The sequence below is a fragment of the Pteropus medius genome, unplaced genomic scaffold (assembly GCF_902729225.1).
Source record: "Pteropus medius unplaced genomic scaffold, Ma_sr-lr_union100, whole genome shotgun sequence".
NCBI lineage: Eukaryota > Metazoa > Chordata > Mammalia > Chiroptera > Pteropodidae > Pteropus > Pteropus medius.
Window position 1 is genome coordinate 6,051,087 of NW_024352784.1, and position 22,041 is coordinate 6,073,127.

The 22,041-nt window shown below is 41.0% G+C and overlaps 1 protein-coding gene across 9 annotated transcripts in view; it reads left to right on the plus strand.

Annotated features, from left to right (window-relative positions):
• The window catches only part of GVQW3 (GVQW motif containing 3), a 50,980-nt gene that overhangs the window by 14,129 nt on the left and 14,810 nt on the right, over positions 1-22,041 (plus strand). For 2 of the 9 annotated variants that reach the window (XR_005649687.1, XR_005649689.1), the window contains exon 2: positions 9,373-9,518. The exons of 1 other annotated variant lie outside the window; for it this stretch is intronic. Coding sequence is in view for 1 of the 8 variants with exons in the window: in XM_039848110.1 (XP_039704044.1) it covers positions 4,227-4,320 (94 nt within the window). In the remaining 7 variants the exon portion in view is untranslated. Of the gene's footprint in view, positions 1-4,226; positions 4,321-9,062; positions 9,157-9,372; positions 9,519-22,041 lie in introns of all 9 variants that reach the window. 6 more of the 9 variants (XR_005649694.1, XM_039848110.1, XR_005649688.1 and 3 more) reach the window with 5 other exon arrangements.

Consider the following 22,041-nt stretch of genomic DNA (forward strand, 5'->3'; position numbering starts at 1 on the left):
AGTTTTTATCTTCTTGTTCACATGAAATACAGCTATAAACTTTTAATGTCCTTATCTATCCATTCTATCTACCTTGGTTAGTTTCAGTTGACTGATTTTTCTCCTCATATGGGTCCTTCTATATGTGTCCTTTGGCTTTTCGAAAATAGCTTTTGGCTATTACTTCTAAGCTATGTTAAATGGGACCAGAACAACATTAGTCTAGGGCTAATTTAACTCCACTGTTATGGCAGACCTCACCTGGCGCCTTGTGAAATATGCCTTGCTACTCTGAATGTTGGGAATAGAAACTAGACCTGTGCAATTTTCAAGAATGTTCTTTCTAGTCCTTTTAGATGGTTCTTTCTCTGGCGTCAAATAGTTTCTGTACAGGCATGCTGAAGACTTAAGGGGGACTCTTAGCAGATAGCCAGAACTCTATTCTCTTTGATATTCTTCCCTGTGAACTCTTGCCACTTTCACCTCTCCAGATTCCTAGCTCCATCTCCTCAACTCAGGGAAACTGTTGAGTGCTGTCGGTTTACCCTCTTGGCACCAAAACCTAGAAACCTTCTCCAGGAGGTAAGCAGGGACAATTATAGGGCTTACCCCACTTGTTTTCTCTCTCTTATAGATCATTGTCTTTAGTTTCCTGATATCCAGTGTCTTAAAAACTGTATTTCATGTATTTTATCCAAATTTTTAGCTTCTTCAAGTGGAGAGGTAAATCCAGTTCCAATTACTACAGAAGCAACAGTATAAGCATAAGAAATTAATAAACCCTAAGGCTATGATTAGTACACAGGCATGCATATTATAAGATTTAAAGAGGTACTATCATATAGTAAGACTAAGAGTAGCTGTATACTCTGGTCCAGTTATAACCTTTCTGGGCCTCAATTTCCTCATCTTAAAGTGGGAATCATAATGGACCTATCTCATTGGAATCAGATGGGGATTAAATTGATTAATACATGGAAAGCATTTGGAACAGTGCTTGGTTCACAGCAAGCATTCAATAAATATTAACTATTATTATTCTATGTACTTGTTAAAAATGGCCAGCAAATTTATTTCTGAGTTTCCTAGTGACCCTAGCAAAGTGGGAGTATCAGTTACATGATTTAGTGTCCATAAAATACGTACAAATTGGTCATACAAGAGAAGTAGAGGTGTCAGAATATTTCCCACATAAGATTCCTCATAAGAAAATGCTGTATATGCCTGTAAAGTATACCAGCCAGAGGGAATTTCCCAGGATTTTGTCTTTACTATCCTCCCAAGTGGCCAACAGCTTCACACCAGAGTTCAGTTCAGTAAGAGTAATTCCACTGTGACTGAAATATTGCAGTACCTTTGGTTTGGCATAACCTAAAAATTTACAGCATCAAAACAAAACTTCTGAACCACATGTCGTTTGAGCAATTCTCCATAAATATAGGAGGGTCAATTAGCAGACGATTACAGTGGTTCAGGCGAGAGACAACTAAAGCACGAGCCGAAGAACTAGCTGTAGGATGAAAAAGTTTTGGCGTGGAACCAACCCACCTTCCATGAGAATCCACAAAGCTTTGCAACAGACTCAGTGTACAGACACAGGGAGGAGAAACTTTCATAAGTATAGAAAGATGGAAAGCAAAAAGCTTGATTGTTGTGTTGTTCAAGTCTTCTGTAGCCTTACAAATATTTTGTAAGCATACTCTATCAGCTACTGAGAGAGATGTGTTAAAATCTCCCAATGTGTAGGAGATTTGTTCTATAATTTGTCTATTTCTCCTTGTAATTCTGTCTTACATATTTGGAGGCAATGTTTATAGTTTGAATATAGATTTTCTGGGTCATCATATCTTCCTAATGAACTGTCCCTTTTATCATTAAAGTATATGACTATCCCTAGTAATACTTTTTGCCTTTCAATCTGTTGTTATTGCATTATTTTACTTAGAATTTGCCTAGTATATATTTCCCCATTCTTTTATAATTTCTGTGTCATTATCTTATGAATTTATTCTTATAATCGATATACAGCTGGATTTTTAAAAATCCAATCTTTGTCTTTTGGTAGGCACGTTTATATTTCTTATTATGATGATATATTAGGGCTGTTTTCCCCCTTGTTTTGTTTTGTCTATTTGCCTTGTGTTTTCTTTTCTTTATTCTCTTATCTTGCTGTCTTTTGATTTGGTTGTTTATATTCTCACTAGTGGTTTGGCAGTAATACTTTCTAATTCTGTTCTTTCAGTGGGCGTTCTTACATTACTAAAGTGCATACTTGACAACATCATTAAGTTAATCACTATCTCTAGCTCATTGTGAAGATTTCAGAAGCTTTAGAATTCTTTAATTCTGCTCTCCACCCCCTTCTATCTTCCAAGTAATTTGGTTTTTAGTATTTTAATTCCAACTTACTTTTAACCACTAACCTCTCCATTAGATGTTTTAACAGCTAGTTATTTATTTAGATTTGCAAACCTGTATACCAATTTCTTTGCCCACCTTTCTTTAGTCCTTTCTTTTTACGAAAATATAATTTGCATACAATAAAATTCACTCATTTAAAGTATACAATTCAATCATTTTTAGTAGATTCATAAAATTATGTAACCATCATGACTAATTTTAGGATATTTTTATCATCCCCAAAGAAATCTAATACCAATTACCAGTCATTCTCCATTCCCCCCTATTCTCAGCCCCTGGCAACTACTAACCTACTTTCTGTCTCAATGGATTTGCTTATTCTGGAGATTTCATATAAATGCAATCATACAACATACAGTCTTTTTGTGTCTCTCTGGCTTTTTTCGCTTAACAGAATGTTTTCAAGGTTTATCCATGTTGGAGCTGAGTACTTCATTCTTTTTTTATGCCTGAATAGTATTCCATTGTATGTACCACATTTATTTATGCATCTATTAGTCGATGGGCACTTGGGTTGTGTCCACTTTTTAGCTTTTATGCATAATGCTGCTATAAACATTTATTACAAATTTTGTGTGTGTGTGGACATATGTTTTCAATTCTCTTGGCTATATACCTAGTGGTGGAACCCAATTTCTTGCAATCATTGTGCTGATAAGTATTTTTTAATCAGCCGTCACGTAGTAAGGGATAGAGGAGACCAGCTTTGTAGCATTTGTTGATCTCTGGATGGTAAATACTCAGGTTACCAATGTGATGTCACCGAATGTAGAGATGGGAAGAGATGCACAGTAGCACACTATTCTTTAGTAGCTCTGCCACATAGATACAGAAGGTATGAATAACCTCAATAGCAAAATTATAGTAAAATAATTAAGAAGTAATGCATGGTGAGGACTTTTTACCTTAATTTTTTAAAATAATATATTTAATTGTAAGTTTATATAATTTAATTTCTGATAATGGCCACATTTAACAACCAGTTCATAAAATTCCTATAATTTCAACAGTCAGCTTTCTGGGCTTGTGTGAGCTGGCTAGAGCACCTCACTTGCATTCCACTCCTTGCACCTCGCTTCTTTCTGGATTGAATATTCTTCTCGCTGGAGTATATTTATCAGTGTTCTTTCAGCAAGAGTTTTTGTGAAGTAAACTCGTCCTTGTCTGAAAATTTAGCTCTCACTTACAAATTTAACTGTGTATAGAATTCTGGTTTGATATTTATTTTCTTTCCACACTGTGAACATGTTATCCTCCTCTATTTTGGCTTCCATTGTTGATGATAAGAAGGCTGCTGTCATTGTAGTTAACATCCTTTTTGGTAATCTGTTCCTTTTCACTGAGGGCTTTTATATTTTTCTCTTTGACATGTGGTTTTGCAGTTTCATTAGGGTGTGACTAGTTATGAAATTGTTTATTGGCTATCTTGGTATGTTTCTTCAATTCTGGAATATTATCAACTTTTGTGATGGGTGATTTTAGGTGTCAACTTGACTAGGCCATGAAGAGCCCAGATATTTGATCAAACATTATCCTGGGTGTGTCTGTGAGAATGTTTTCAGATGAGATTAACATTTGAATCAGTAGACAGAGCAAAGCAGGTTGCCCTTCATAATGTAGGCGGCTCTCATCCAATCAGGGCTGAATAGAACAAAAAAGTTGACCCTCCCAAAAGTTAGAAGGAACACTTCCTGTCTGGCTGTTTGAGCTGGGAAATCAGTCTTTTCCTGCCTTCAGACTCAAATTGAAACATCGGCTCCTCTTGGGTCTTGAGCTTGTAGGCTTTCAGACTGCAAACTTACACCATTGGCTCTCTTGGTTCTCAGGCCTTTAGACTCAGACTGGAAGGACACCATTGGATCTCCTGGGTCTCCAGCTTGCCAACTGCAGATCTCGGGACTTATCAGCCTCTGTAATTGCGTGAGCCAATTTCTTATAATAAATAAATATATATGTATATGTACATACATATATATGGTATAGAAGTATGACACAGATTTTTTTCATACACGTGTTGGTTCTGTTTCTTTGGAGAACCCTGACTAATACAGCTATAAGATTTTTAAAAATTGATTTCCCACCATCCCCCCTATTAAACCTTTCTGGAAGTCCTATTACACATATGTTTGACTTTCTCTTTTTAAACTCTTGTTCAGGTTTTCTATCTCTTTCTGTCTCTTTACTCCATTTTGGGTGCTTTCTTCCAGTGTCTCTTTTAACTAACTCCCTCATCAGCTAGATCTAATATGTTGTTTAACTTATCCTTTGAGTTTTTCATTTTAGTGACTATGTTTTTCATTTCTGGAAGTTCGATATGATTTTTTTAAAAATCTCCCAACTCTATTTCCCCTCATACTATTCTGTTCTTCTATTATGGTTTCTATTCCTCCTCTTATCTATTTTAATCATCTTAATTTAATCTTTTTCAGATAGTTCTATTTTTACCCTTCATCTCTCTAGTTGGTTGTGTTTGTTAACTCTCCATCTTGGTCACCTTTCCTCACATGCTTTGTTACTTTTTGTGGGCATCTTTATCAGAGATTGCTTTTTCTAGTGGATTCTGCAAGCCCTGGATTGTTAGGCATCCCTATAGAGCTGTTTCGGATTTACGTCAGCCCTAACCTAGGAATTTTAATGGTCTGGACCAATTTTTATGTTAAGTTTTCTTAGTAGGTGCCTACATATACAGGCAGAGAATATTTAAACTCCCATACGCATTTGGCAGAGATTGGGATTTCTGTTTCTTACAAATGCCATTTTTTTCCCCACGCAAGGCCTCTTTAGACCTCAAGCTTCTTTGCAACTTTTCTAACCCTAGGATACAGTTTTTCCAGTCTCTTTTTTCATGGAGGGAACAGAGCTTCCAATAGCAGGGCTTTATGCAAGGGGCTCAGCTCAAATTTCTTTACCTGGCTGGTACTGGAGCCCCGTCTCCTATTCCTTAGTGTACAGTGTGACCATGGCCTACAGCTCCCAGGATCTATAGCTAAGTGTGAAATCCTTTTGTGCTGCTAAGGCACATCACCTGTACCCTGTTTTTCATTTCTCACATCTGAGAGTTCTTTTTATAGTTTTCAAATTTGGCAATAAAAATATGACATTTCTGTTATAATTCATCCAGCATCTCTGTCTGTAGCCAGTGGTGGGATGGGAGACCCATCTACACTAGCATATTTGGTCATGTTTCTAGAAGTTGCCAAATTAGAAACAATAATTCTCTGAGAAAGACATTTATTGTCTCCATTTTATAGATAACCGAAACTCAGGACGGTTGTCTAAATTGCCAAAGCAATAAAACTTTATATGAGGAAATGGGTTTGTGTTCAGTCTCTTTGTCTACAAAATCCATGCTAGATATCTAGGCATTTTAAAGGTAGCTCAGTATCTGCCTTCTTTCCATTGTTAACCTTTATGGACAATTAACCCCTGGCATTTTGTTGAAGCAAATACTCTGGAAAAGAGTCCTCCCCCTACTAGGTAAGGCTGTTTTGAGAGAAGGAAAGGGCGTGTACAGCAAGCCATGGAAGCCTGAACCTGAGAGCTGCTGATAAGAACATTTAGCTGGGAGGCCAATGAAAGCCAACAGGCATATGTGCCACCATCTAGAAGCATCCCCAAGTTCACATGTGCAGTTGGCAGTAAAGGGGACATAGCAAGAGTTCTGCACATTGTTTTTGGCTTGCCTCTGGGATAAGGTGGGAGAAGGAGGAAGCCCAGGCCGTGGAAGGATTTACCTGTAATTTCTGCGGAGTTTGGGGATGTCAGCAGAGACGCGTATTCGGAGGCTTTTCACTTCACTCCTTAGCCTGGGGGCACTTCTTGCCCAGTGCATCTTGCACAGAGCCTAGCCCTGAGCAGGTGCCCTGAAAAGGTGTGGTAGACCAATGGAGATCAGTTCAGGTCTAACTGAGGGAAAAGACACTTCAAGTACTTACTTTAATGGACCTTAATGAGGTGCACTGGTTACACAAGTGATGGAATGGAAGACAGAGATGCATCCCAGAGTTTAGCAAGAGCAGGAAACCACTGCTACCCATAAGGCAAAGGGGCAGAGAGGGGAGACATTCACCAGGGCCCAGGCACCAGGTGACCAGAAGCTCAAACCCTATCAGGCCTATCAATAGGAGAAAGAGCCATGGAGAACATGTAGCCAGAGATGCCACTGAGGCAGATGGGGAGGAGAAGAAACACCCTGGCTCTTCCTCCTGCTTCCACCTACCCCCAGTCTCCTGCTAGTACCTCCCTTTGGTCAAACTCAGATGGAAGTCCGATGTCTTGGAATCTGGATTTGAAGGCTGAATGGACTGGCTTCCTTGTGTCACAGAGCAGAGCAGGAGAGGACTAGGGGATGGGTCTGAGAAAAACAGGCCCAAGACTGGCATAGAAGGAAGGAAGGAAGGATGGAAGGAAGGAAGGAAGGAGGGAGGGAGGGAGGGAGGGAGGGAGGAGGGAGGGAAGGAAGGAAGGAAGGAAGGAAGGAAGGAAGGAAGGAAGGAAGGAAAGGAAAGGAAAGGAAGGAAAGGGGAGAAGACATGCCTATATGTAACATATAAGCATTCTAAAATACTCGTATGTATCTTTTTCAATTAAAAAGAGTCTTAGGATAAAAGTTGCCTTCCTTACAGAGTTTTTGGATCAAATGACAAAATGGATGTTAAAAGCTTTTGAAAACTGCCAAGTGCTACATAAGTATGAAATAACCATCATTAATATCATTAGTTCTTTTAGAGAAAGGAATTATACATGAATATGAGTGTAAATAAAAACGCTTTGTTGAACATCTATTATGTGCAGACACTCTGCATGCATGTATATTTGAATATTTTTAGCTGCAAGTAATGATAACTAACCATGACTTAAACAAATGGGTAGTTATTTTCTGGCATACCAAGAAATCCAGAGGTACTCCTTTGTCCTTTCCGTCTTGATTACAGGGGCTGTGATGCCCAGCCATCACCTCCAAGTTCAAGGCAGGAAAAGGTTGGGATAGAAATACAGTTCAGACTAAGCAGTCTTGTTTCATCAGGAAAGCAAAAGCTCTCCCAATAACTCCCATCAGAGTTTTACCTAAATCTCATTGGCTAGAACTGGGCTGCACAATCAACCTAACTACAAGGGAGCTGTACTGGTAGGTAGGTAGCAAGGGAGAAGTGGCTTCTGGGTGGCCGACCAAAGTGGTCTGCCACACGCATATAAAGCATAGTACTTGGCACAGAGTAAGTGTTCAACACATGTTAGTTATTTTGTGTGCTCTGTGTGTGTGCATATCTGTGTGTGGTTATATGTGTTCTGCATTTCTCCTAACAATTCTGTGAGGTAGGCTACTCTACAAATGAAGCCTAACACGCAGCTGGTAAAAGGCAGAGCCAGGCCTCAGACCCAGCTCTTTCTGACTGTAGTCTAAGGGCTCTTTCCATTGCCATGTCATACCCCACTCTCCCCTTAAACTGGCTCTCCTAGTCCTGGTCTTGGAATCACATCAGATCCAAAGCAGACTTGGTGGAGAGAGAAGGTGGAAAAGGATCAACTCTGAAATAAGTTGACACCTGTCCCTGGGACTATACACTGAGTAACGATGAAGTCATGAGAAGAGATTCCATAATTACACATGCTAGACTTGTGCCTCCACCTGTGTAGTCACTGGAATGGTCACACTGGGAGGCTTGGCACGTGTTCTGATGATACCAGTACTGCCCAGAACTCCTGTGAGACTTTCATTTACAAGTCATGAAAAGACCTCAATCCCATTACAGTAAAATTACACCTCATTTCTTACCCCAAACTCAGCTGCAGCTCCTCATCTCATTTACCATGAGTTTCAAATGGCTTTTGACTGTTGCCAAGAATAAAAAATCATTCCCCAAAGACGGAATTGTATTATAATTTAGATGCAAAAGAATGGCTTGAATGCTCTGCAGGCAATTTTCAAACAAAATTATAGAAATCTTTAAAGTAGCAGAAGCACTGTTGAAATAAATACACCCTCCAGGTTGATATGTTGGAAGAAGTCAACTCTTAAGTTTGGTTGTATAATTTCTGCTGTTTAAGAAAAATTACCTTGAAGGGTATTGTGAAAAGAACATTGGACTTCATAAAGATACCAGTGGGATAATACTTAATGCAGGTCAGGACACTGTGAGATGGGCCCACTCATGCATTGGCGGAATTATAAATTGATATCACTTTCTCGGAGCAATTTGGCAGTGAGCATCAAGAACCTTTAAATCAATAGTTTAAATCAGTTGACCTAGAAATTCTATTCCTAGGACTCTTTCTTAGGGAAATAGTCAAAGAGGTGGACGAAGATTTATGTATACAGTTATTCATTTTATTTGTAAAATAATAAAAAGAAGTAAATAACTCAAATGCAGCCTTTTAAAATTACGTTTTTGAAGAATTGTCAACAATGTTTGAAGATGTGATAAAATCAGACTATAAAACTCCATGCATTTTATAGTCCTATTTTTACTTTCTATTTGCTAAAAAAAGAAAGCTTCAAGATAGACTCAAAATGTTACCACAGGTTTTATCTGGGTGATGAAATTATAGGTGATTTAAAATATTCTTCATTATACTTTTATATATACAGTTTTTGATCATTGTAACTGTAAATATTACTTTTTAAATTAGTAAAATATGTATAATGAAAATTAATTTTCAAGGAAGGAAGGTGTTTTACTGAGAGAGAAGACATCTGCCCCCAAGAAGCTGATAGTTTATGGAGGAAGTGAGACACACACACGAATTTATTAAAAGGTAATAAAGGCTCTAATCTCTGCCTGGGAGAGCTGAAGGTTAGTGAAAAGAGGTAACATTTAAGCAGGGTCTTGAAGGATGAATAGAAGTTCTCTAGGGCTTTGTAAATTGTTTAGCACTATGTAAGTGCAAGGTAGTTTTGGGCCTTTATTATTACTGTCAAAGTTTACCTCATATAAAGCTCTCTTTCTTGTCTCTTTCCCATGCTCCCTAAAGCCCAGGATCCCTGGGACAGGAAGCAGCAGCAGTTAAACAGTCACACATCAGTGCTCCAGCAAGTGAACTGAGAGGTACATCAACTGAGAGCAGATCCAGGACCAGAGGACATAAAATTATCTGGGAGCAGGGCCAGGAACGTGCTGGTGGGTAAACAATTCCCCCTTATTTGCCCTGCTGGAAAGGCTAACTTTACTTGGGGCCTCCACTCTGAGCTATGCGGCCATCTCTACCTGGGGGATGGTAAAAACCAAGAATGAGTATCATACATCAGTCCATGATTTACGTTGCCAGGAAATGGTGTGTCAGATCTCCTTATAGTCTCCAGACAGGGCACAGTAGAGAGAGGGGACCAGGAAGAGTGGCGAGAGATGATTTGTTTGGGAATAATTAGAAGCTCAAGGTTGGAAGGGATTTAAAAGTTATCTGATTTAATCCTCTCGTTCCCTTTTCTAACATCCTTATCACATTGTCATCCTTCTCTGCCTTTGGGGTGCAGCTCAGAGGCCACCTCTTATATTACCTCCTACTTCAGGCATTCATCATTGTTCAGTTTTATGAGGAAGAAAAATTCAATGCCCTCTGTGCACCAAGCAGTGGGCTTATAGTTCTTTGATTGCAGTATGCCCTCCTGTGCCTCATGTCATTTATTTATTTATTCATGCAACCAACATATATTGAATACCTATACTATGCCCTGCAATGTCTTAGATATTGTGATTGAGTGGAGAAAAAGACAGCCAAGATATGTTCTCATGGACCTATCATACTAATGGGGGAAACTTACAATAAACAAAGGAACAGATAAGAAAATATCAGGTCATAAATGTCAAGGAGTCAGCTTTGGGAAAAGCTGGAGGAAGAACTTTCCATACAAAGAGAGAAGCTGATTCTAAGATCTTAAGGAATACCTTTGCTTGCTCTAGGAACAAAAAGAAGGAAACTAGCATTGTGCAAATGAAAATCTCATGTTTTAGGACTTGGCTCAAGCACTGCCTCTTCAGGCAAATCTCTTGATTTCCCCGGATAGAAGTGACCACTGTCTCTTCTCCGCATTGCCTCTGAGTAGGCTTCTGTCAGCACACCTGTAACAATTTGCCATTCTTACCATCCTATAGCATCACTACCCCTTAGTGGACCTTAGAGCAGAGCTTCCTAACTCAATCCCTAATTCCCAGTACAGAGCCTGGCACAGAATCTGTGATCAGTAAATATTTGTTCCTTGAATATATGAACTCTCACTAAGCATTCTATCAGAACTTCCCTGATTATTCAGAATTAGCAACCATTTCTTGACCAGTGCCAGGTGCTACGCAGGGTACTTTTAACTCTAACTCTTAGAAGCCTCACGGCCGCTATGAACAATAAGAATTATTGTCCTAGTCTGTAAAGCTCAAAGAGAATCAAAGTGACTTCTGAGGTGGCTCAATCATAAGAATTAGCTGGAATTTGAACCCAAGTTCTCATGACATCAAATCCCAATGCTTCGTCTTATATGTCATATACCCATCATCCATTAGTTCATCTGTGGATTTATCTTCTCTCTTCTCCTGGATAACCATTTCCCTGAGGGAAGGCTCCACTCTGTGTTCCGCATGACACCAGAACAGCGCTTTGTATTTGTACAGACTCAATATATGTGTCTTAAACATCCAAGGGGTAGAAAAGGAAATATGAACATGTGAATGAATGCTTCACCCATGGTGAACTAGCCTCGTATCAGTTTATATAGAACAGTTACGGGCTGGAGGGAGAGCTGCTTCTGAGGGGAGGGGCCTTCCCTGATACCTCCGCGCCCATCCGTGAAAGCTGAGTGTGCCGTCTCCGTAGTAAAGCACTCATTTCTTAGAAATCACACCTTTCACTCAGTTGTACATCTCAGCAGGCAGGCAGGGGCACGGGCGGGGTAACATGCATGGCTTCCAGTGAGTTGAGAAAATGAGGTTAGGTTTCGATTCAGATAGTTATTTGTGTTTTCTGGGTCTGCACGGTCGATAAATTTTCAACGAGCAGTGATTCTGTTCCTCATCTTTCATGCTTTATGGGACTTCAGGGAATGAAAGCATAACATCCTGCTTTCCCATAAGTTCTCTGGCCACTACCCTGGCACCAATTAAAGACATGTCTATGCAATTAATCAAAACCAATTTGGAAGCACTCTGGCGCTGTTCCTCTGATGTGCTGCCTGCTCCACATACAGTAGTTCTTCAGCTGCAGCCATGGAGCCAGGCACATAGGAGCTTTTGATGAACTGGCTGTGCCGGCCCCAGGTGTTAACTATGTCATCTGACATGACTAATGAGGCTCCCAACTTGATCTGCGTGAGCAGAACAGCCCTGCTGTCTGGAGGAGGGTCAGTTTCCGCAGCCAGCCTGGGAAGAGGCTGCAACGTGCGTGGTACACACTCCATCATGTCAGCTGGAGTCCTGGAGGCCTCTAGTGTTGGAGCTGGGAGTCGTCCACCAGGAGAGCTTTGGAAACTGTGGGCCAGGCTCTGTGCTGGGTGCTGGTGGGAATGTGACCCAATTTAAACTTCTAGCTCAGCCTCCTCATTTTACAGACATGGAAACCAAGACCCAGCAAAAGTGTGGGGATCACTAGACACCTGAACTTTGGGGAGAGAAATAAAGGAGAAAGGATGGTCCTTATCCTTGAGGAGTTAATCCCCTAAATGAGCAGATAGACAGCCATGGGAGGAACAACTGGGGCTTGATGCAAGTACATCTTATCAAGGGTTAAACCAGGGGTTTCCTTCCTTCATTCTGCAATTGTTTTTTAAGGGGGAAAGAGTGTGTATTTTTGTCACCTCTGCAACCTCCAAAGCATGAGGTTTGGAGTCAAGAGATCTGGGTTTGAGTCTCAGCTCTACTTTGAGTTGATGTAATTTTGAGCAAATCAGTTCATTTTTCTGAGCTTTGGTTTCCTTGGCTGTAACATTGGGACAAGCCAATTACTATTGCCCACCTAGTCTACTTCCTAAAGTCCTTGTGAGACCCAGCAGAGTTAATATATGTGAAAGTGTAAGTAAGAGTCTCTGTACATGTTATTGTTCATACTGTTACAACCTTTAATGACCCCTGACTGAAATCTCTGGAATATGGATCCGCAGCTGTATTTAATTCTCTTCCTCTTCCTGCCCCTTTAAAATGCACAAGAAAGAAATGGATATAAAACTGATTCATCATCTGCCTACAGTCTTAGCAGCTTTCCCAGAGAGTCCACGACACAGAGAGAGGAAGAATTCAGCCATTTTAATTTAATGTCATTCCATACATTACTGAGCACCTACCATACACCAGACATTGGCCCACACTGTGTATGGAATCAGAGTTGGATAAAACATGTTCCTTGCCCACCTTGACAAGCTTACCAGATAGTGGGAGAAACAGACATGGACATAAATAACTATAACATACTGCAGAAAAATACAATTGCCACAGGAAAGGTACAAATCGAGTGTAGTGGGAGCCCAAGGAGACTGGGAAAGTTCCTCAAGGAAATAGTATTAAAGGATGGGCAGGGTTTAGCTCTGCCAGGAAGCATGAAAAAGGGCACTCCAGACTGAGGGAACAGAACAGGCAAATGCATAGAATCCTAAAAGAACTAGTTATCTAGAGGTCATAATAAAATCAAGTGAGGTATGGATGGAGCATACAAAAAGGAAAAAGTTACTGGGCTCCAGCCCTGAAATCCAAGCACGGAGGTTGACCTTTTTCGCTCTTTGCTAACTCTGTCCGTCAATCTCATACCGGCCTTTCCCCCAGCAAGACTGAACCTGAGCCCCAGGCAGGAGAGCCAAAGCTATGAACAGGGAACAACAATAATCATTACATGCAAAGTGTCCTGGGCTGGGAACTGCTAGTCATTGCCACACCTCCCCAGCCCAGGTGAGAGCTTCACGGGAATGTAGCAATGACACTAACATCTGGAGAGTGATGGCAAAGACCCACTGCATTTCTCTCCTTCCTTCGTCCAGAAGGAGCCAACTTCTTTATGAGTACTGTCGTCAGACGGCTTTAGAAGGCCAGGAACTGCAGCTGCATTCAAGGCATGGCCATGGGCCACCCCAAGGGCTCATATTTTTTAGGTCTCCATTTTTCATTGTAAAATGTATTTTTCAATTGTGCAAATAATATGGTGAAAAGAACAGATACCCCAAAAATAAGAGAAAGAGGAAGGAGAGCACCCACTCACACATTATCTGTTTCCATTTCCTCTTGCCCCTCTCTGCTATTGACTGTGAGCATAACTTTTTTTTTTTTTTTTTTGGCTGCTTTCATCACTGACTCAATTATATATTCTATTTTTGTTGCTGAGCAACAAAAATAGAATATATAATTTAGCTACTAACTGCCAGCCCCTGATATCCACTCAGGCATGGCCCTGTTTCTCCAAGACTGAAGGAAGATACTAGAGCCAAGATAAAGGGGCACCCCATAGATAACATGGTCATCATTGGCAATTGGCTTCATGGTGCAGAGGAAAAGCATTGACTGCTCTGCCATCACATAGACTTGGGTTGGAATCTCAGCTCCTCTACTTCAAAGCTAGATGGTCCTGGGCAAAGCACTCCATCTCTTTGAGCCTCAGGTCCTTGCTTGTAAAATGAGGATGGTATTAGTACCACCCTCATGGGATTGAGTGAAGATTAAGTCAGATGCTGAAAGAGATGTGCCCAGTAAATAAATAATAGCTCCCCTTCCTGTGCCCTTGCTGGGGCCCACCTAGTGTCTATGTTTCTTCCACCTTTCCTTTCCTGCCCATATTTGTCCTTATTCCCTTCCCTGGGCCCAGCAGGCCTCCTGGGTGAGCCCACCTAACATCTGACAGGCTCATCAGTCTGCATATTTATTTTTCATTGGATCAATGTACCATCTTTTACTTAAGTATGCTCCTCTGATGGAAATGTTGGTTGTTTTCCAATTGTTCACTATTCCCAATAATGATGCAATAAATATCTTAACATATTTTGCTCACTCCATCCTTTTAAAAAGGCATTTCCTTAGGAACAATCCTCAGGAACAGGATTAGTAAGACAGAGGTTAAAAACATTTTAACGGCTTCTGATATGTATCTCCAAATGGTTTTTCACCATTGGGTTCGTACCTGCTATTCTGCCACCAGCTTGAGGGAGAGGATCACTTAGACTATATTATAGGCTCTTGGACTCTGGTCACAAACTCCTGTTTCTACTATGTTTTCCACTATTTTCATCCCCACATGCCTCCCACACTGCAGCCACATGGGACAACTCACTATTCACTCCTACCCCGAAATGATGCTTTTGTGCCTTTGAACTAACTTTCTATCATTCTCCATCACCCTTGCCTAAGAATATCCTTCCCTTTCACCTCAGAGCTCACCCTTTGTGAAACTGGGAATTTCTATTCTCTTTCCAAGACTGAGGTCAGATACCCTTTCTCTGTGAACCAGTTCTAATTCTCCCAAGCAGAGTTAGTCACTCTTGCTATGTGTGATGTCTGGAGGGTTACTTGGCATCCAAGTGCTCACTCAGAAATAGTCCTCCTCTAACCCCAGCTACACACCAAAATCTGTATGATTCTCCTCCCTTTCGCCTTCTCTCCATCTTTGCACCAGTCAATTACCAAGTTATAAAATTTACATCCTAAATATTCTTGGATTTGCTTATCTCTTTCTCATTGCCATCACCACTGGCCATCACCTCACATCAAGATTCCTGCAAAAAAAAAAAAAATCTGCAATAGTCTCCTAAAAAAGAAAAAAAAAGTAATATATGCATGGTTCAAAAATCAAAATTTTCTCTAAGGCTTTTAATAAATAACAATAGATTCCTGTCCCATCTGTCCCTACCCCAAGCCCTGCTCCTCAGAGACAACTAGCCACTTTTGACTCTTTCAACTGTTTCTTCTGGTATTTATTATGAAAATAATATACCTACACTGTTGTTATTAATTTTTTTTTGAATTTTTGCAAGAGTTTATTTGAGCCAAACTGATGACATATGTCAAGGAGCAAGATTTCAAATGCTTCCCTGTTGATTTTTAAGTTCAGAAATTATCTACTAACTTTGAACAATGGAAGATTTCTCTAACACCATTCCCTTCAATATAATTATATCACAACTTTTGGTTAAATCATTATGCAGTATTTACATATTATGACCGGGAGTACCATTAAAAATATTTGCCCTCCGAGATGCCAGCATCCCCTCCAGGACTGCCCTCCTTCCTGGTGAGATCTGAGCCTGCGGGGGGAAGGTGGCATACTGAGGAACAGGGGCTGATGAGAGGGAGGTGGGTCAGGAGGGCTATTGGCTGGCAGATTGGTGGGCACCAGAACAGTCTCTGGATGGTTCCTATGCAGGTCTCTCTGAACTCAAGTGGGTATAGCAAGCAGAGTGGGGGTAAGCCTTCTGGGGGAACCAATGGCAGTGCCCAGAAAGGGCTGGAGGCTAATGATTGGCACAGGCACTGACTGATCCAACAGATGCTGGCTTCTCGAGCAGGATTCTGGAGCCCCTGGCTGTGCCCGGTATTATCTCTTCAGTTGCTGGATCATGGAAAGGTTCAGGAAGTTCTAAGACAGGGAGCAGAGACAGCTGGAATAGTGGTACTCAGGGAGCTTGGGGTAGCCGCTATTTACTAACCATAGAAGAATTTCAACACTTTAACAACTAATACTATCTAATAGAACAAATACAGTCCTGTTGGCCCTGATTATGACTATGTAAATATTACTCACAGCCAAGCTGTAGAGAGCCTTGTGATTACATTTTCATGCTTGGTAAGATTTTAGTTTTTCCTAGAGTTAAAAACTGCCTTGTTGTTTTCTGTTGCTTAGTTTCTACATACCCATCATTAAATCTTCTTCCAAATTCTTTGATAGAGCAATATGATGACCAAATCCATCAGGTAATTTCTCGCTAGGCTCTGGGGACTCAACTGCGAAGAAGATTGACATGTTCTTGCTTTCACTGAGTTTACAGTTCAACAAGGGATCAGATATAAGTAATTATGGTTGTTTTAAGTGTTACAGTGGGAGAAGTATAGGTTCTATGGGTACGCGTAGCAGAAATACCTCACCCAGCTAGAGAAATAGGAAAGATTTCAGACCTGAAGGACAGATAGAAACTATTCATTCAGACAATGTATTTACCAAGTGCCTCTTAATTGTCAGACACTTCTAAATGCTGAGAACACAGTACTGGACAACATAGACAAGGCCCCTGCCTTCCTAGAGCTTACATTATAGTGAAGGAAGACAGATAACAAACACAGAAAATAATTTTCAGTAAAAACAGGGCTATAAAATAAACAGAGTAGCATGAAGGGAAATTGCCAAGGTGGGGGGTGGCAGTGGGAGGTGATGAGGCTATTTGAGGCAGGTTGGAAAAGTCAGAGAAGGTCTCATTGAGAAGGTAACATCTGACCTGATATTTGAAGGATGAGAATAGCCAGCTGTGAAGAGCAAGGAAAAAAGTGTTCCAAGCAGAGAACAGTATATGCCAGATCTGAGAAAAAACAAGATCGTAAGGCTTTAAAGAAGAACTAAAAACAATTCTATATGGCTAGAACATAAAAAGCAGGGGGCAGTTGCTAGAGATAAGGGAATGGTTGTAAGCTACAGGATGGGAGACCCGGCACCTCCTAATCATATTATTATTGATAAACCCATACTCTGCAGCTGTCTGTTTGTCGTAAGATATCCCACTCTTTTTTTTCTCTAGTATTACAAGAAGCACGGAAACTTGCAAATTACATTTTGGTAGACTCCCTTGCCAGATGGAAAGTGTTGGCAAGCGAATGAAAGGTGTCTGGAGGGAAGAAGCCATTGTTTCGTCCTGCCTTTTGGTGGTGCCTCTAGCAGCAGTGGCAGCACCAAGCACGGGCTCTTGGGTTCTTCCTCAGCAGCAGCGCCCCTGACAGAGCAGTACCCGCCTGGGCTGGCTTCGCCTGGTGGTGGCAGCATCTTCCTGATCTCCCATTTTCTCTTCTAATCCTTCTAAGCCCTTTCTTCCTTTTGTCCAGCATTTCTGTAAACAATTTCCTGCTTTAAATTCTTTTCCGCTCGAAATGGTCTAGAGTAGTGCTGTCCACAGATGCTCTATGATGATAGAGATGGCCTAACTCTGCTAACCAATTCAGTATCTACCAGCTGTATGTGACTATCATGCTCTTGAAGTACGGCTAGTGTGACTGAGGAACTGAATTTTTAATTTTGTTTAATTTTAGTAATTTAAATTAAATAGCCCCATGTAGTTAATGGCCACTGTATTGGATAGCACAGATCTATAATAATTGGTTTTCCTGACAACACTGGCTGATAGAGTAGTTATATGGAAAATGGTCGTTGGAAACTGACCCTCAAAGATGGGAATCTGGGATTGTTATATGACATGCCTGGGCTTGTGATGACCTCATTGCCAGTGGAAAATAGGATACTGTGTCATGGAAGAACCCCAACCTCATGGAAGATGGCAAGAGTAATAGCACTCTAAGTTGGCTTGCCACACTCCATAGGTGCTGAAAGTAGACAACAAGATTCAGTGGATCAGAGAAAGATAGTTTATTTCACAGCACTGCAAACACTAGGAGCAACAGCATGCTACAACTGGTTTCCTTGCCCTCAAGTCCCATGGGGCAATGTAGTGGGCCCAGACGGCAGCTACACTGGGCCAGGGGCTTAGAACCATTTATATAGCAAGCAGTCAACAAACCAGTTCTCTTCCCCTGGCGAATGAATAGTTGTACAGTAGTCATATTGTGGTCACCCTGACCTATTAAATTGCCTTTGTGACTAGTTACAGAAACAACTGCAGGTCAGGGCATGCTTAGGCCTTTCAGTTTGGCACACTCAACAAGGATGTACAGGGACACTTGGGGCCCCTGGTGGATTGCCTCTCCCAATAACTAGTAGTCCAGGGCATGCAACACTAAAAGATTTACTTAAACTATCAGCAGTGAATACCTAGGATGAAGTGCCCGTTGAAGGCAAGTCTTCGGGGGAGAAAACTGCTGCTGAAATGGACTATTATGGTTGGAATTGTGACTACCAGAATTTTGAGATTAGTTGGCTGCTGCTGACTGTACCGGAGGGTTTAGTGAAAGAAAATTACAACCTCAGAGTTTTAAACTTTCAGTTGTAGGAACATGCAGAGAAACTGAGAGCTTCTACTATGGCTTTAAAATAATTTTTTACCTATTATAGCTGTGGGACTAATATAAGTGAAAACCACACCCAAACTTCAATCCTGTGGCTACAGAATTATTATGTTAGTAGAATTCAGTCTCCCCAGGTTTCTTAGATAAAAGTTAGGGCATGAATGGAAAGTAACAAGACTCTGAGATGTGGAATGGAGACATTTGGTTCAACTCAGACAAATAGGAGACTCTGGAATGCCTAAACCCACCTGAGGTCCAGTAAGAAAAAGAAAAGCTTATAGGTCTCTTTTCTATCTATATCCTTTCTTGGGGAAACATGAGAGTGTAATTGTGTTTTTAAAAACTCAATGCTTACATACAAAAGTGTGTGTGTGTGTGTGTGTATGTGAGAGAGAGAGAGAGAGAGAGAGAGAGAGAGAGAGAGAGAGAGAGAGAGAGAGAGAGAGAGATGAGAAAAGAAAGCATAGAGAGAGCACACACGTGCATAAAGGCACCCGTACCCCACTGATACCATTCAAGACTCCTGTGTTTAAAGACAGAATATAAAAATTCAAAGCACTTTCCCAGTCAAAGCAATAAATGAACCTAAGTCTCTTATCACATGCAAATCACTTTGACTCTGTGTCCAGCCCTGCTTATTGGTATCCTGGAGGCAGGCAAGGTCCATGTGGAAACACAAAATTCTCAATCATAAATCTATCAGCTTTGGAAGTATTCACAGCCTCTTACCAACTCCAATTGGGGGCCTACATTTCCCTCTTTCACTTGTTCCGTACTTTTATTATTTGTTTACTGAAATACTGTAACTGCTGGAAGTCTCCCAAGGAAGTAAGTCATCGTGCTATTTTGTTGTGCATGGGATTCAGGGGACGAAGAGGGACGAAGGGTAAATGGTTTTGTGGTGCTATTTGGGGCTCCAAACAATACCCATGGCAACTTCTTTGGAAACTTCAGGGTGCTCTTCACTGATAAAGCTTCAATGCAGTAATAACAGTTCAGCACTACTCATCTGAGGGTGGAACAATGAATAATTTGGGGAACCCTGCCCTCAACTCATGGTCTCATAATCTAATGATAAAGACAGAGAAGTAAAAGACAGTGCCAATCCAGGGAGATTGACACTGATGAAAATAAGTGCAAAGTGCTTCAGGATCACTTGAGCTGTGGATAAGAGGTAGAAAAAGGGAAGATGCTTTTCTGAACTTCATCCAGAAGTATAAAGAGAGATTTTGCAGCAAAGATGGGAGTGAGGTTGGTATTAATCCTGGCGGAAGATGTAGCACATGCAAAGGCTTGGAGGGTAGCGACAGTGTGGTCTGCTCAGGAACAGCAGGTCATTCCATGTGACCAGAATTTCAGAGAAAGATGACAAAAGATGAAGCTGCACAAATAAATAGAGCCACCTGTTCTGGAAGAGTTTTAAGTGCATGAGTGACATGGTTAGCTTTCTCTGTCAGAAATGCCCGTCTGGAGGATGACTTGGTGACAGACTGTTGCATTACTCCAAGTAGGTGATGTTGGAGGCTTGAAACAGGGTGGTGGTAATGGGAAGAAGAAAGTATGTAACAATTTGAGGGTTTTTTGAAAGGTAAAATTGACAGACCTTAGCAACCTGTTAGACATGAGGAATGTGGGAAAGGAAAGGCTAAAGGCTGAATCCAGGCTTATGGCTCGGCTAACTGGATATACTCAAAAGTGTTAACCAATGAGAGGTTCAAGCAACTGCTCTAGGAACTCAGAGGCTGGACAGACCACAGTGCAGACATGTGAGAGGTGTGGTCAGAGGGTCTCTGCCTTCAGAGAGAAAGTTAAATGAGAAGATTAAGAGAGAAAAATGGGTCTGTGGAAGAGTATGAGGCTTTGGCATCAGAGATACATGGGTTCAAAATCTCTGCTCTGCCACTAATTTACTGTGTGACCCAGACGAAGTTCTTATTTTCTGAGCTTTGGTATCATCATGTGTAAAAATTAGGAGAAAACTAATTTCTATCTCTGTGGAAAACTTAGTTTGTATATGTGTAAGCACTGAACCTATGTTAATTATCACTGTCTTCGAATGCTTCAAGCACATATGTGCAGGGATTAACCCTCTATAATCAATCACAAGTAGTTATTGAATACTTATAAGAACTCAGCCACCCTTTGTTAAGGCTCACTCAGTTTGACAAGTATGATGTATAGCCATCCTCTAGTTTCATCTTTACCATAACTCTATGAAGTGGATATTATATTATTACCCCTCTTCTACAGTTGAGGAAAATGACATTCAAAAAGTGGTAAATAGCTTTGCCCAAGGTCACGCTACTATAAGGTCCATCAGTGTAAGTGGTAGAGCTGGGATGGGAACCTGGTTGACACAACGATAGTCCTGGGTGCTATGGAGGAGCAAAGGAGGCAGAAGACAGTTCCTACCCATCAAGCTCTCATCCTAAGCTGAGGACTCAAAGGCCAAGAAATGAGATCTACTCTTGGTGGTGGATTGGTTGTTGGTTTTAGGCCATCTAATCCTTCAGTAGGGCAGATGTGATTGCCTCTAATGCCCTCTAGGGGCAAGAGCACCAGGGCAGTGGACCTCCTAGCAGGAATCATTGTCTTACTGGATCTCCTGACACAAAAGGAGAACTACTTTGGGGGGGGGCAGGGGGGCGGGGCGGGCGGAGGGCGGGGCAACTGTTCCTAAAGGATTCAGGTTGGGCAAATTAATACACACAATCACAACTGTAGAACTTTAAGCACAAGCTGTTTCTAGTCCTGCTTTCAAAACTTTCCAGCTGAAGTCAACTCTTAAGAACTTTTATTAGAGACCTTAGCCTGCTACCCAAGTACTCTGGCAACAACTACATGCAACTATAACAAATAGTTATCATTTACTAAGCACCAAAGATTTATATGTGTCATCTCATTTAATTTTATAACCATCCAATAGATCAGATAATCCTATTCCCATTTTACAGATAAGGAAATTGATACTCAAGGAGTTATGTGACTTGAATAAGTTAGAAAGAGTTAAAAACAACAATAGCTAACACATATTTAAGGCTTACCATGTTCCAGATTTCATGTTGTAATAGACATTGTTGGTTACCTACCCAACAAGCATCCCACTCCACTCCTTCTCTGTTCACAGAATCCTAATTTTGTTCAGATATCCATCCTTTAGGAAAAAAGACTTTATATTTAGTATAACTGGCCCAGCCAATCATGGTAATCCTCATCCCTTTTGTCAGTGACTAGATTAAAGGCAGGCCTGTGACCCACCTCCGGCCAAAGATGTGGGAAAGGGCCTCAGTGAGGAAGTAGCATATTGCAAAGGCTTTGAGGGGAGAGACAGAGATTTCTGTGAGAACACCTGATGGAGGTTGACTCATTTAAACACACACACACACACACACACACACACACACACACACACACATGCACGAAAGAAAAAGATGACCCTCTTCTGCTGCTGCATATTATAGTGTCTCAATTTGATGCCTGAAACTATGGCAGCCATCTTATGATCACAAGGAAAGCCAATCTAGGA